A 15,024-nucleotide genomic window follows, 5' to 3' on the forward strand; every position below is an offset into this window, starting at 1 on the left:
AAGTCAGTAACAGAGAAAAATTTCCAAAATTGTCCATCTACACTGATTCTCTTTAGGGTGGCTCCCTCTCTGTAATAAAGCCAGCATTTCCCTCACCATTCTTTTTTTTTTTTTTTAAGATTTATTTATTTATTTGAGAGAGCGAGAAAGAGAAGGAGTGTACATGAGAGGGGGGAGGGTCAGAGGGAGAAGCAGACTCCCCGCTGAGCAGGGAGCCCGATGGGGGACTCGATTCCAGGACTCCAGGATCATGACCTGAGCCGAAGGCAGTCACTTAACCAACTGACCCACCCAGGGGCCCTCCCTCACCATTCTGAGGTATCTTCCTGCATATTGGAGTCTGGACCAACCCCTTAAAGACCAGAATGGGGAAAGATTTCAATTTCTTCCCTAATCCAAGATTTACTTCTCCTTTTGTCCCAGGAGCTACCTTTTCCTATGATGACTGACGATGGGACTTTCAACTACTTTCAAGGGCTCTCCCATATACCCAACTGTACTATCCCATTAAAATAATGATCTGACATCAGTGCATTTTCTAGAATTGAGTTATCCAATCAATACTGTTCAATTCCTTTTTGTAGCTGTTTTAGGATAATTTCCATGAGGGCAAGGACTCTGCCTGCCTGGTGCACTACTGTGTTCCCAGTGCCTGGATGTAGTAGGGATTCCATAAACATTTGCTCATGAATGAGTTCCTTTGAAAAAAGAAGTTCAGGGGTGCCTGGGTGGCTCAGTCAGTTAAGCATCTGCCTTCCGCTTCGGTCATGATCCCTGGGATTGAGCCCTGCATCAGGCTCCCTGCTCAGAGGGAAACCTGTTTCTCCCTCTCCCATTCCCCCTATTTGTGTTCCCTCTCTAGCTGTGTCTCTCTCTGCCAAATAAATGAATAGAATCTTAAAAAAAAAAAAAAAAAGTCGCATGCTCTACCAACTGAGCCAGCCAGGTACCCCGGATTTTTATTTTAAAAATATTGGTTGAGCCCTTACTTTGTGCTAGGCCTTACAGTATTACATTTTAGAAATACAGCAGTGAACAAGATAGACACATGGTCTCTACCTTGAGCTTCAAGTCTTTCAAGACAATTAAACAATTAACAAAGTGTGATGTGTCATTAACATAGGGAAGTATGCTAAGGACTAGAGGTCTGCCTGCATTTGAGTAAGGGCAGCTCTGCATTGACCATTTTTGTATTTTCAGATTCCAAGTCAAGATTTTCTTTTCTTTTCTTTTCTTTTTTTAAGATTTTATTTATTTATTTGACAGAGAGAGAGATAGCGAGAGCAGGAACACAAGCAGGGGGAGTGGGAGAGGGAGAAGCAGGCTCCCCGCAGAGCAGGGAGCCCGATGTGGGACTCAATCCCAGGACCCTGGGATCATGACCTGAGCCGAAGGCAGACGCTTAACGACTGAGCCACCCAGGCGCCCCAAGTCAAGATTTTCTTTGTAAATTTTCTTCACTACTACAGAAAGCTTGAAAATTCTTGCCATATATTTAATCTGAGTTTCATTCTGAAAGCCTATTATGTGAGTGAATGAATGGACACTGCATATAGAGTTATAACCCTGTAAGCATTACTATCCTCCTTTTATACATGAGAAAATAGTTACTCTCCAAAATCTTTTTCCCCCAACTGTATTGAGGAGTAATTGACAAATATAATTGTATATATTTAAAGTGATGATTCAATATGCATGTATGTGTATATATCATAAACATATATGCATGATGATTATAAATACATATACATTGTGGAATGATTACCAAGATGAAGATAATTAACACATGCTTCATATAGTTGACTCACATTGTTAATTCTTTTTTTGTGTGTGTGAATGCTTAAGATCTACTCTCAGCAACTTTCAAATATACAATACCAGATTACTAACTATAGTTACCATGTTCTACATTAGATCCTCAGAATTTATTCTTTTTATTAGAAACTCTGCACCCTTTGACCTATATTTCTCCATTGTTCCCTCACCCCATCTACAAAGTCTTGTGACAATTAAATAGAAAGCCTCATTCCAAATCTCTGTACTCTGTACCACCGCACAGTGCCCACACCCAAAAGTGAATAAATCTTTATTTCCCCTAGAAGAGCAGTCTCTAGTGAGCTACTACAAAGCTTTGCCTTAGCTTTCTCCAGCATGTAAATTTTTAAAAAGATTGTATTTATTTATTTACTTGAGAGAGAGTACAAGACGGGGAGGGAGAGAGACAAAGAGGGACAAGCAGACTTGGTGCCAAGCATGCACTTGATCCCACCACCAGGAGACCAAGGCCTGAGCAGAAACCAAGAGTTGGACCCCCAACCAACTGAGGCCCCCAGGCGCCCCCCAATATGTAATGTTTTAAAGAAAGTAATATAGCATTCTAATAAAAGACAAAAACTACATTATCATTCTAATGAACACAGAAAAAGCATTTAGAAAAAAATCCAACATCCATTCATGATAAAAACCCTCAACACCAAGATAGAAAGGAACTTTCTTAACCTTACAAAGAGCATGTACAAAGAGCTTACAGCTAATATCATACTTAATGAAAAAAGATGATGCTTTCCCCCCTAAAACCAGAATAAGACAGGGATCTGTGCTCTCAAAACTTTTATTCAACATTGTACTGGAAGTTACAGCCATTAGAAATTAAGATATAGCATGCTTATAATTAAGACACAGCTTTGTAGATGGACTATAGAATTTGATGATTAATAGAATCTGATCCAGAATTACTGCCACAGGCTGGAAGATTAAGGGAGTAAACATGAAATATAAATTAAAGCCAAAATTAGTGTGTTCAGGGTGAAAAAGCAACAGGAAGATACAAAATTCTGCAAAAGCATTAACAGGTACCTACTGCGTGCCATGCACTAGAATGCACTAGATTCCTCGCTAGGTGATTTGATTCCACACCAAAAAAAATGTCTAGGCTAGACTAAGGCAACTTTTCCTGCGATCCCTAAACTCCTTTGACACTTATTAAGAATTCTCTAATTCGACTCTGTTAATTCTTCAGGATCGAGGCTGTCAAGTATACTTAAGATTTTCCATGGTTTCCAATAATTAGCACGAGTTTAATGCCCTTCTATTGGATGACTGCTTTGCTTCCGCTACCTGAGCCAAACTACACAGAAGCTAAGGAAGGTTATTTACACATGTGAACAGCGCATTTCAGAAAGACAGTGCCCGGCACGGTGCCTAGAACAGCCTGAAAATCTAACAATTTTCCCAAGTTTGGGAAGGCGTCCAGGTTTTCTGAGATTACTTTTCTGAGCATGAGCGGAAGTCACCCTTTGGTGCTTTGGGCAGTCTGCGGTTTTTTTTTTAAATGATAGGTGCTATATTAAGGAGCAATCAGCTTCATTCTGCGTTTCCCGTTGCACTCACAAGCAAGTGCCCAGGTGGCAAATTTGTCTTCGTTACAAGAAAATAAAGACCGCGCTCACAGGAGTCCTGAGGCAGCCCAACACCGCATCTTCCCATAGTAAAGCTGGCGGCCCCCTGACTACAGACTACAGGCAGTACCACTTCCGCGTTTTTCTTGCGCCCTCGTCCAACATGGCGGACGAGGCCACCCGGCGGGTGGTGTCCGAGATCCCGGTATTGAAGACTAACGCCGGACCTCGAGATCGTGAGTTGTGGGTGCAGCGACTCAAAGAGGAATATCAGTCTCTTATCCGGGTTAGTCGTGCTTCTGCGGCCGACCGCGTCGCAGAAGGGTTGCGGGTAATCAGGTGTTCTTAGGAATAGGCTCCGTGTGGAAGCCGCTTCCGGTTAGAAAATTTAACTCCCAGATTTCATAGAAGCTGGACGATTGTGGGGCTGGGGGAATTTAGGGAGCTATGTGGGGAGGAGGCAAAAGAAACTCTGTTTAGGTGCCCCATTGGGGCCAAAGCAGCAGTTATTTTAGGGATACGCCCTCCCGGAAGGTGACGTGTCCCTCTGGCTCCAGGTGTTTGCTCTCCTGGATGTAGGGGAGGTGGTCCAGAGGAATTCCTGGGGCTCTAAGTCCCAGTCGCTTCTCTCTGTTCCCTCTTTTACTCTTCCTGAGGGAGGAACACACGCTAGGGGTGAAAATTCAGGTAAGCGTTAGTTGCAGAGGGTTGAGGAGTTAAGCTCACGTTAGGAGTGAACCATCTTCTCAGCAAATCTCCCTTCTGTGGAAAGAGAAGATAGTTTATCTTCCTTGCAGTGGTCTCTGCCTGTTTCAAAGGCCAGCAGCTCTCCTGACACACGTATTTATTTTCACTAAAACAAAAACAAAAACACACATTTGTACACCTAGCACCTATGGACAGGAGCCAAATCCGAATAAGGTGGAGCCTACTGAGATAGATGGAAACAAATCATTATAATAACATTAAGGGGAGGGAAAGGGAGAGAGTGCTAGGATGTTTTGAGAGCAGACAACTCATCCACCTTGGGTCTGGTTGGGAAAGGCTTCATAGAAGAGGCAGTGCTTGAGCTGAACCTCAAAGGGTAAACATAAGTTAGCCTGATAAGCATGCGGATGAGAGAGGGGTGTTCACGGCAAAAGGAACAGCATGAGCAAAAGCATGGAAGTTACAAACAAATGGCATGGTGTGTATGAGGAAACGTAAGTTCAGAGTTGCTAAAGCATCAAGTCTATGGCAGGGAGTGATAAACAAGGCTTGAGAGATAGGCTTGAGTACTTGAATTTTATCTCGGAGGCACTGGGATGCCTTTGAAGTGTTTTAAGCTGAAGAGTAATCTGCTCAGATTGGATTTACACCAATCACAGTGAGTAGAGAGGAAAATAGAGGGCGCCTGGGTGGCTCAGTTGGTTAAGCAACTGCCTTCGGCTCAGGTCATGATCCTGGAGTCCCAGGATCGAGTCCCACATCGGCCTCCCCGCTCAGCGGGGAGTCTGCTTCTCCCTCTGACCCACCCCCTCTTATGTGCTCTCTCTCTCTCTCTCTCAAATAAATAAATAAAATCTTAAAAAAAAAAAAAAGGAAGGGCGCCTGGGTGGCTCAGTTGGTTAAGTGACTGCCTTCGGCTCAGGTCATGATCCTGGAGTCCCAGGATCGAGTCCCGCATCGGGCTCCCTGCTTGGCAGGGACTCTGCTTCTCCCTCTGACCCTCCCCCCTCTCATGTGCTCTCTCTCTCTCTCTCTCTCATTCTCTCTGTCTCAAATAAATAAATAAAATCTTTAAAAAATTTAAAAAAATTTAAAAAAAAGGAAAATAGAACTAAAAGAGATAAGATTGAAGGCAGAAAACAAATTAGGAGGCTGTCATTAATCCAGGCAAAAGAAAGGTGATGATCTAAACTGGATAGTTTTAGAGAGGACAGAGAGAAGAGGTAGATTTGAAGAAACTTCAGACACCGTGAAGGATTGGTGGAGAGGAGAGGAGAGGGAGCGTCAAGGATGATTCCCACGGTTTGGCTTGCATTACTGAGTGAATGCTAATAGTGTCATCTGAGATTGATGCAGTGGAGAAATGGTCTGAAGAACGGGGGGAAATGCTGAGTTTGAGGTACCTGTGAAATGAAATTAGAAATTTCAGTATATAATTGGATATAGAATCCAAAGCTCTGAGAAATGGTCTGGATTAAAATAAAGATTTGGAAATCAACACCATGTGGGTACTAGTCAAAACCAGGACTATATGAGGTCCTCCGGGGAAGGAGTATACCATAAAATGAGTTGTGGGCTGTGGGCAGACACTATCAGAAGTGGGAAGAGAACCCAGACAATGTCATCAAGTATTTTGTCCTTGCTAAACTGAGTGGGACCCAACTGTTCTATTCTCTGCTCTGAGCAAGTCTTCTGCTTACCAGTGTAACTTTGTCTTCATCTTTGCTTATGTCAGAAAAGCTGGGTACATACTAAGAGAGAAAGTAATCACATGCTTTTCTTTTGAGGGAAGAGGGACTGCCTTTGGCCTCAACTTCCCTCTCAAAGACCTCATTCTCTGCTTTTAGTATGTGGAGAACAACAAGAATGCAGACAATGATTGGTTCCGACTGGAGTCCAACAAGGAAGGGACTCGGTAGGCAGACCCTCTTGGGAGTTTTGGGGGTGGGAATCTTACGTGGCTTGAGCATTTTAACATCCCAAAGCCCACTGCCGGGCCTTCCCTGCCTCCTGTTAGCTGTCTCCACTCCCACAGCTCCAGAGTTCCCCAATTCCCATCCCATGAGTCTCCCAGAAGAACGGGCAGATTGGACTGAGGTTTGGTGTTTGTTATAGGTGGTTTGGGAAATGCTGGTACATCCATGACCTGCTCAAATATGAGTTTGACATTGAGTTTGACGTGAGTATGATGAAATGGGAAGTATGGAGGTTAGTGGAAGGGGAGGGATTAGGTGATTGTTAACAAGCTAACCTTTCTGGAGGGACCAAAGAAAACTTTTAAAATGGGAGGGAAATGCTGAGGTTTGAAGGAAGCATAGATTACAGCTACTCATCTCCATATCCAGAATCCTGGTGTGTACATGCTTCTTGGTGGGGGGGTGGGGTGGGGGGGTGGCATTGTCAAACATTTCAGTTCAACCAAGAAATGGGTATTGATTAGATTAGTTCATTTCTATCCTACTATCCTGCTTCTGTTTCATTAAGGCCTTGTAATTTCTCCAGATTCCTATCACATATCCTACTACTGCTCCAGAAATTGCTGTCCCTGAACTGGATGGAAAAACCGCAAAGATGTACAGGTGGGACTCAATAGGAGATGGGAAAAGGGCAAAGGGGACTTAGGAGAGAACTCTGGGCCAGGAATTTTCCCAGAGTCAGCTTGCCTCAAGGGCCTCTAGGCCTCCCTCTGCCAAGTCTGGGCAAAGTACTGAGCTAACCTTGTGCTCAGTTCTGATCACTAGTAGTTATATTGTGCTTCCCAGAGGCCACTATGCTTTATGGTAAACTTTGCATGTCAACACCTTCTTCCTCTTGTCCCTGTCATAGGGGTGGCAAAATATGCCTAACTGATCACTTTAAGCCTTTGTGGGCCAGGAACGTGCCCAAGTTTGGACTAGCTCATCTTATGGCTCTGGGGGTAAGTTTGGGGTATTTGATATATAAGGGGAGGGGGAGGAATTAGGCACGGAGCAATATAAGAAAAGTAACTGAGAGTAAACAAGGAATGACAGTGTTTTCCTTGGGCATGTTCCCATAGAATCTCTCTGGGAATGAGCTTCTGATGGAGCAAGAGGCATCAACCGGGTGGTAGTAATCTCACAGGGTCTCCCTTGTATTGCAGCTGGGTCCATGGCTGGCAGTGGAAATCCCCGATCTGATTCAGAAGGGCGTGATTCAGCATAAAGAGAAATGCAACCAATGAAGGATCAAGCCACTGAGGCAGGACAGAGGGACCTTTGATAGGCTACGTTCCTGCTTTCTGTGCATCACTTACTCATCCAACTGCTTCCTCCCATACCCCTTCACCCATCATTGTTACTAAGTAGCTGCATCAGGCATTGCTGAAAAAAAGAAACAACAGCATTGCTACTGAATTTCTAAGGCTACACAGGAGGGGAAAGACTGGGGCTTTGGGGAACCAAAAGGCAATTTGTATCCCTTCCCCAGGTGGAGCAATGTGAGATCCAGGAAGGATGGGAGTGCTGAAAGTGGGTGCGTAGTCTTTTTGGTTTCTGGAGATAACTCATCAATAAAAGCTGCTTCCTCTGGTGGCCCGTGGTTCTCATTGGTGGCTGTGAAGAGAGGGTGAGCAGGCTAACACCCAAGACACATGTACAACTACATTAGTTTGGGTGGGAGGGGAAAATGGAGGAGGATGCTGTGGTCAGGAGCTGGGAAATGAAAGGAAATCTTGGACTGCTCTCCCTCCTGCTGAGATCGGCTTGCGGAGATCTGCTCGTGTCCTTTAGCGGGGTGCCTACTGCTTTGGTCTGCAAGATGCTTGAAGAATGGTTTTGCAGGACCAGCATTCCCCGCCCTGCAGGGATCTTCCCATCCCTATGTGGAGTGCTGGATGCTTCTCCGCTGGTCTGCGGGCTGGACCCAGGCATTGCAGCTTCCCACACTCGCACCCCTGCTGCCTAGGAAGGATCTGTGCTGCAATCCTGGAGGCCATACTACGATTATCAGATCTACAACCCTATGGTTTGGAGCGATGGTTTTAAAACAATTCAGGGCAGATCTGGGAACCCGCGGTCCTAAAGTTGGCTGCGTTTCCATGGTGTCGGCGGCGGAGCCAAGGGGGCGGGTTCACGCAAGCGCCGAGGAAGCAGGTGGGTGGATTCCGAGTGGGGGTGCGCAGGCGCTATGAGAGGCGGTGAAGCCGGTGGCCGGTGGCCGGGCGGGACCAACAAAGATGGCGGCGGCCCCTGCGGCGGGAGAGATCTGGGCAACAGCTGCGGCTAAAGCTGCAGCCCGGCCCTCGGGGGGGCTGCACGGGGGTAGTAGGGGGTGGCCCTGAGCTGGGGCTTGGCCCCGGCTGGCCTCCCCCGCCGCCTCACCGGGGGACAGGTACGGGCCGGGGCGCTATGGTGTGGGGGGGCCGCGGGAAGACTGCTCCGGACCCGAGAGGACGCCCTCCACAAAGGCAGGGCGCGGGGGGCCCAGCAGGCCTGGGGGAACTGGGCTGGAGGGACAGCATCCATGCACCGCAGGGAATACGCCGCTGGACCCCGTAGCCAATCAGCGGCCTCGGCCTTTCTGCCCTCGAGAGGGGCGGACCCGGCTGAAGCCCTGCTGTGGTGGGAGAGGTGCGGGAGATTAGGGTCGGGAAGTCGTTCCTCCTCCCTCGCCGCCGCTGCCCCTGAGCCCGGACACCTCGTTGGAGCTCAGGGGTGGGGGAAGGGAGTGATTCGCAAATCACTCATTTAGTCTGCTTCATTTGCAGCCCGGAGGGACAGGGGTTTGAGGGTGGAATGCTGTCTTTTGGGTTGTTTTCCTGACATCCACACCCTCATTTGTCCAGAAATCCTGAGTTACCCAGGGCACATCCCACTTGATTAGCCAGGTGTGGGGGCCCTTGTCAAGAGCGGTTAGATTATAAAGACTGCCGAGATAAGAGACTATCATTGGCTTTTCAGTAAAGCTGTATTCTGCAGGAAGGGCGTGAGGAATTTATAAAGAATCAAAGCGGTGCGCTGCTATCATTCATTCATTTACTCAGTGGATACTAAGTATTTACTTTGTGTCAAACACTATGCTAGGTACTGGGGATACAGTGACTGATATGACAGACACAGTTCCTGCCCTCAGTGTATGTAGAAGCTAGAGCTAGTGTGGTAATGTAGGTTGCCATCTCCCTCCACATTCAAATGCTGACCCTCTCTTCTCCTCCCAGGTCCAGCCCGTGGTGTCCACAATGCCCCAGGCCTCTGAGCACCGCCTGGGCCGGACCCGAGAGCCACCTGTTAATGTCCAGCCCCGAGTGGGATCCAAGCTACCATTTGCCCCAAGGGCCCGAAGCAAGGAGCGCCGAAACCCAGCCCCTGGGCCGAACCCCATGTTAAGACCTCTGCCTCCCCGGCCAGGTCCCCCTGAGGAACGGCTCAAGAAACTGGAGCTGGGACGGGGACGGACCTCAGGCCCTCGTCCCAGAGGACCCCTTCGGGCAGATCATGGAGTTCCCCTGCCTGGCTCACCACCCCCAACTGTGGCTCTGCCTCTCCCTTCCAGGACCAACCTAGCTCGTTCCAAGTCTGTGAGCAGTGGCGACTTGCGTCCTATGGGGATTGCCTTGGGAGGGCATCGTGGTGCTGGAGAGCTAGGGGCTGCACTGAGCCGCTTGGCGCTCCGACCTGAGCCTCCCACTCTGAGACGTAGCGCCTCTCTCCGCCGCCTCGGGGGCTTTCCTGGTCCCCCCACCTTGCTCAGTATACGGACGGAGCCCCCTACTTCCCATGGCTCCTTCCACGTCATATCTGCCCGGCCCTCTGAGTCTTTCTACTCCGATGACAAAATGGTGAGGACTTGCCAGCACACGTGGCCTTTCATGCCCATGAAAGGGGCATGCCTCCAGCTTTCTTGCCATCACATGGCTTTCTTTTCCCTCTTTTCCCCGAGTTCCTTTCTCAACCCCTCATTACAGCAGCTTGGACTCTCCACTCCCTTACCTAAGTACCCTTGAGCTTCATAGACCTTTTTCAGGTTTTCTGGGAGTCTCCAGCGTGGTGTGCCATTTCAGTCTCCAGGGAATTAACCCAACCATTTGGAATTCTTCTCTGGGTCCCCAGGCCCTTACTCTCCCTCGCTTCACCTTCTCTCCTAGGATGCTGCCTAGGCCTAATTAATCTCTGGAGCTGAAGAGGGGCGGGCTCAGAACATCTGAGTTAGTGTGGTTGTCCATTTCCCGAGCTAAGTGAGCTAGGTTTGATTGCAGTTGGAGCTATCAGGAGAGGGTTCAGGAAGGGGCCACGGGGGCAGGAGGGGGCTTTGGGAGAAGCAGGGTGGGTGTGGGGAGCAGCTGGGCAGCCATGCCAGTGCTTGGGGAGCTGCCCCAGGAGCTGCAGCGCCGGCTGGCTGGGCAGAGGAGTAGGTGGGGAACAGGTGGGACAGCCCTGGCTGAGTCCGTGGCACACTCAGCCGTGATGGGCTTACTGTTCATGGCCTGTGAGGTAGGGAGCCCCCAAGACCCTGTGAGGGAAAGCGGGTGGAGTTTGGGCGTGAGGTTCAGGGGTGGGAAAGCAGCGGGCAGCATGCTGTTGAAAGGTTAAAGAGCCAGGTGGGAAATACATGGCACCCTGCCGATTCACCTCTGACCTTCCAGGCTCATCACACACTGCTTCTGGGCTCCGGCCATGTTGGCCTCCGAAATCTGGGGAACACGGTGAGAGCCGCTCTCCTGCCCTTCGTCTCTAACAGGAATGTGGAATGGTGCTGGGGGAGGGGCGCCGACGCGGGGAAGGCGGGAGGGTGGGGAAGGAGAGCCCTGAAGCTCTTCTAGGCCTCCTGGCCCTGGTCTGCAGAAATAATGGCCGTGTCTCTCCTGCTCCCCCAGTGCTTCCTGAACGCAGTGCTACAGTGTTTGAGCAGCACTCGGCCTCTTCGGGACTTCTGTCTGCGAAGGGACTTCCGGCAAGAGGTGCCTGGAGGGGGCCGAGCCCAAGAGCTCACGGAAGGTGGGGCAACCACTCCTGCTCCCACCTCGCCAGTCGCCTCCCCAACTTCGGGGTCCATCCGCCAGTCACGGTGGCCCCAACCCTTAAATCTGGCGGTTGTGTTGTTTTTTGCTGGTGCCTGCTTCCCTAGAGATTGTTTTCCACCCTCTGAGCCTGCTTGGGCTTGCCTCTTCCAGTCATGAACCTCTGTTTCCCCACACCCACCCCAACAGCCTTCGCAGATGTGATTGGTGCCCTGTGGCACCCTGACTCCTGTGAAGCTGTGAATCCTACTCGATTCCGAGCTGTCTTCCAGAAATACGTTCCCTCCTTCTCTGGATACAGGTGGGAGAGCTAGAGGGTACAAGATTTCTCTCTGGCCATGTGTCTGGGGGTTGGGCCAAGCCGGGGCCCTGGTGGCGCTGTTCGGAGCCGTCGGGTGTTCTTCATCCAGGAAGTGGGGACCAATGTCTGGGCAGGAGATAGTGTCTTTGGATTCGGGGACGGGGGGTGGGGGAGGTGACAGTTGCCCACACTCTGTTTCTGGCTGTAGCCAGCAGGATGCCCAAGAGTTCCTGAAGCTCCTCATGGAGCGGCTACACCTCGAAATCAACCGACGGGGCCGCCGGGCTCCGCCAATCCTGGCCAGCAGTCCAGCGCCCTCTCAGTCCCGCCGGGGAGGAGAGCTGCTGGAGGAACCTGAGTTGAGGTAAGGTCACCCTCCCTCCCGTGCCCTCCCGGCAGTTTCGCAGCAGCATGCATCCTTCACGGAATGAGGATGGGAAAGGCTCAGTCCAGGCAAAGGCTCAGCCTAGAAGATGGTCTGAGAAGCAGCACGGAAGGAGGAGGAAGGAGGCTAAGGGGTGGGGATGGAGGCTGAGGCTAGGCAGGGCTGTCCTTCGGCTGGAGGGAGAGGGGCTAGCTAATTCACAGGCCGGCGCAGAAAGAGTTTAAGGCTCAGGGAAGTCAGCTGTTCTTCTCTAGTTCCTTTATTTTCCTCTCACCTTGGATTTCCCCCCAAAGTCTTCTGAAGCGTTACTCCTTTGCCGCTTCTCTGAAATGTCGAGAAGGAGCTGGGGTGTGGGTGGGGTGCAGGACTGTGGGTCCTTTCCGTGGTGCTGGGGTGCCCACTGATCCCCCCGTCTCACGGGCGCTCCTGCTTCCCTTGATCTGCGGTAGTGATGATGACCGAGCCAACCTAATGTGGAAGCGCTACCTGGAGCGAGAAGACAGCAAGATTGTGGGTACGGAGTGGGCAAAGCTGCACAGGAGGATTGGGGTGTGGGGGGGGGCGGGCTTGGGAGAGGAATTGACACTGTGAAGGGGTGTGGGGACAAGACTAGACGATGAAAGTGTGGACGGACAGGGGCGAGGGGTTTGCTAGGAGTGCTGGCCTTGGGAAAGGAGGGGACGGGCAGAGGGGTGGGAAAAGACGGGGACCCAAGGAATCTCAGGCACCCCACAGTGACTGTTTCTCCTGCCTCTTCTCTTCTATCTAGACCTGTTTGTGGGCCAGTTGAAAAGTTGTCTCAAGTGCCAGGCCTGTGGGTATCGCTCCACGACCTTCGAGGTTTTTTGTGACCTGTCCCTGCCCATCCCCAAGGTGGGATTCCAGAGGATTCCAGGGGTGGATGGGACATGGGTTCTGTGACCCATCCCTCCCCACCCCCAGAGCGTGGGAGGGAGCCCTGTGGGTCTCTGGAGTAGAACTGAAGCCTGGATTGGTTGAGAAGACTTGGAGAAGGAAGTTTCAGAACACGCTGACCTTTCATTCCCATTCCCTCCCCTCCCCCCAGAAAGGATTTGCTGGGGGCAAGGTGTCTCTGCGGGATTGTTTCAGCCTTTTCACCAAGGAAGAGGAGCTAGAGTCAGAGAATGCTCCAGTATGTGAAGTTTCACAAGGGCTACAGTAGGGGTGGGAGACCTGGGCAGGCGGGGGGCTGTGGGTGAAAGGGGTTGCATGATGCTTTGGTATGGGGAATAACACGTGGATGTCGGGCCTTGTGTTGGAGTCTCAGATGTGTCCTGATAAGCCTCGGGCCAAGGGGAGTAGCCCGGAGGGTACAGAAGTCACGGGGAGCGGAGTGAATCGTGCTCGAGTCAGGGGTCAGAAAAGCCAGTCGAGGCAAGGAGCGCATTAACATGACATTATTTGACATTTATTCAGGTGTGTGACCGATGCCGGCAGAAAACACGAAGTACCAAAAAGTTGACAGTACAGAGATTCCCCCGAATTCTCGTGCTCCGTATCCTAATCCTCAAATTCTTACTTCTCCCGTCGTTTTACCTCCCCCCCCCCCCCATGCTCCATGTCTACAGAGGCGGCACACTTGGGAATTGACCTTTCCCACCACACTCCCAGGGTGTGTTCCCAGAGGGGAGTGTGGACACCATTCACGACCTCGGCCCCCCAAATGCTCCTTAACTCGGGCTTAGATCTTAATCGATTTTCCGCCTCCCGAGGCTCTATCAAGAAAAGTTCAGTAGGTGTGGATTTCCCGCTGCAGCGACTGAGCCTAGGGGACTTTGCCAGTGACAAAGCCGGTGAGTCTGGAAGGGAAGGACCTGCCGAGCTCCTCTGAAGGGGAGGGAGAGTGGGCGCGGGCACAGCTCTGACGGCAGAATTCGATGGCCTCTAACCCCTCAGGAAGCCCCGTCTATCAGCTGTATGCCCTCTGCAACCACTCGGGCAGCGTCCACTATGGCCACTACACAGCCCTGTGCCGGTGCCAGACTGGTTGGCATGTGTACAATGACTCTCGGTGAGAACAGCCTCCCTCGCCATTCCTGCCCCGTTCCCGCTGCAGCGCGCACACGGCACACACACTTTTCCCTAATATGAAGCGCCCCGGGAGAGCAGAGTGCTCTCCCAGCTGCTGGGAGGTTGCTCGGGTGGGGAGCAGGGGATGTACAGGAGTGACCCCAACCCCCACCCCATCTGCCTTCTTCCCAGTGTCTCCCCTGTCAGTGAAAACCAGGTGGCGTCCAGTGAGGGCTACGTGCTGTTCTACCAACTGATGCAGGAGCCACCCCGGGGCCTGTGACACCCCCTTTAAGCCCTGGCACCTGTGAAACCCGTTCAACACCCTTAAGCCCCAGGCTCCCCATTTACCTCAGAGACGTCTATTTTTGTGTCTTTTTAATCGGGGAGGGGGGAGGCGGTGGTTGTAGCTCCCATTATTTTTTTTATTAAAAAGCACCCTTCCACGTGGAGGCTCCCTTGTCTCCCAGCCCCATGTACAGAGCTCCCCAGGCCCCTGCCCGTGTACAGCCCCCAGCCCCTCTACAATCTCACTTTTTGTGAATAAATTTATTAAGAAAACGTGATGTCCTTATTTCTATTTGTGCTTAGGGGGTGGATACAGAACTGGGCCGAATTGGGAGTGCTCCTCGGACCCAGTTCCCTCTGAACAGATGGGGTGCTTTCGGAGCCGGGGGTGCCGGACGCGGACACGCGGGTGCCGCCGTTTGCCCAAGCAGCGAAGGTCTACGTTGGGGGGAAAGAGGGAAGGCGAACCGGGGCCCCGTGAAGCTGCGGAGAAGCCGGTGCAAGCACTGGGGCGCCGGGTTCTGCCCGGAAGGGGGCTGCCCCTCGAGGGCGAGGCACCGAGGACCCCTGTTGACAAACACGGGGCACGTTGCCGGGCGGCCCCGGCTCCCGTAGGCCCAGGCTGTTGCCAACATCAAGGAGCTGTTTACGGCGCCGCCTCCCCACGGAGCAGCCCCAGCGTCCCTATCTGCTCTCCCCACACCCCGCGCTCGCGTGGCCTCCCCGCGGGCCGTCACCCTCCCCCGGCCTAGGAAGCCGGGGTCCGCAGACCGGGCTCCAGCCCTCGCCGCCGCAGCCCTGGGGGCTGGCAGGGCCGGGCCGGGGCGGGCCGGGCCGAGCGCCCTCCCCCGGCTGGCGCCGCACCAGTCAAGCGCCGCTCCCCGCAGCGGCCGGGCTCCGCGGGGCGGGCGGAGCCGCCGCCAGCTCTGTGCTTTCA

At 51.7% G+C, this 15,024-nt stretch overlaps 2 protein-coding genes across 3 annotated transcripts; both read left to right on the plus strand.

Annotated features, from left to right (window-relative positions):
• Positions 1–3,316: 3,316 nt before the first annotated feature.
• Positions 3,317–7,657, plus strand: UFC1 (ubiquitin-fold modifier conjugating enzyme 1). Its single transcript, XM_027610910.2, has 6 exons — positions 3,317–3,684; positions 5,954–6,021; positions 6,222–6,285; positions 6,609–6,685; positions 6,933–7,023; positions 7,228–7,657. The coding sequence occupies exons 1-6, from the start codon at positions 3,562–3,564 to the stop codon at positions 7,306–7,308; spliced, it is 504 nt and encodes a 167-aa protein (XP_027466711.1). The 5' UTR covers positions 3,317–3,561; the 3' UTR covers positions 7,309–7,657.
• A 591-nt stretch (positions 7,658–8,248) lies between these two features.
• On the plus strand, positions 8,249–14,879 carry USP21 (ubiquitin specific peptidase 21). Of its 2 annotated transcripts, none has more exons than XM_035722139.1 (13): positions 8,249–8,456; positions 9,283–9,903; positions 10,708–10,767; positions 10,939–11,059; positions 11,272–11,383; positions 11,592–11,747; positions 12,218–12,282; positions 12,538–12,641; positions 12,835–12,921; positions 13,206–13,284; positions 13,475–13,582; positions 13,686–13,800; positions 14,391–14,879. In XM_035722139.1, the coding sequence occupies exons 2-13, from the start codon at positions 9,304–9,306 to the stop codon at positions 14,446–14,448; spliced, it is 1,665 nt and encodes a 554-aa protein (XP_035578032.1). In that variant the 5' UTR covers positions 8,249–8,456; positions 9,283–9,303; the 3' UTR covers positions 14,449–14,879. The 2 variants fall into 2 exon arrangements, with proteins under 2 accessions (XP_035578032.1, XP_027466710.1); XM_027610909.2 differs by lacking the exon at positions 14,391–14,879 and adding an exon at positions 13,992–14,360.
• Positions 14,880–15,024: the final 145 nt, after the last annotated feature.

Source organism: Zalophus californianus, chromosome 10, assembly GCF_009762305.2.
Source record: "Zalophus californianus isolate mZalCal1 chromosome 10, mZalCal1.pri.v2, whole genome shotgun sequence".
NCBI classification, from domain to species: Eukaryota; Metazoa; Chordata; class Mammalia; order Carnivora; family Otariidae; genus Zalophus; species Zalophus californianus.

What these genes read in the sequence shown, in the direction of transcription:
- USP21 (XM_027610909.2), top strand. Translation starts at nt 9,304, where the DNA reads ATGCCCCAGGCCTCTGAGCACCGCCTGGGCCGGACCCGAGAGCCACCT. An exon ending in TCTACTCCGATGACAAAATG is followed by an intron (nt 9,904 to 10,707) that starts GTGAGGACTTGC and finishes CTGACCTTCCAG; the next exon opens with GCTCATCACACACTGCTTCT. An exon ending in CCCTCCTTCTCTGGATACAG is followed by an intron (nt 11,384 to 11,591) that starts GTGGGAGAGCTA and finishes TTCTGGCTGTAG; the next exon opens with CCAGCAGGATGCCCAAGAGT.
- UFC1 (XM_027610910.2), top strand. Translation starts at nt 3,562, where the DNA reads ATGGCGGACGAGGCCACCCGGCGGGTGGTGTCCGAGATCCCGGTATTG. An exon ending in TCCAACAAGGAAGGGACTCG is followed by an intron (nt 6,022 to 6,221) that starts GTAGGCAGACCC and finishes TGTTTGTTATAG; the next exon opens with GTGGTTTGGGAAATGCTGGT. An exon ending in CTCATCTTATGGCTCTGGGG is followed by an intron (nt 7,024 to 7,227) that starts GTAAGTTTGGGG and finishes CTTGTATTGCAG; the next exon opens with CTGGGTCCATGGCTGGCAGT.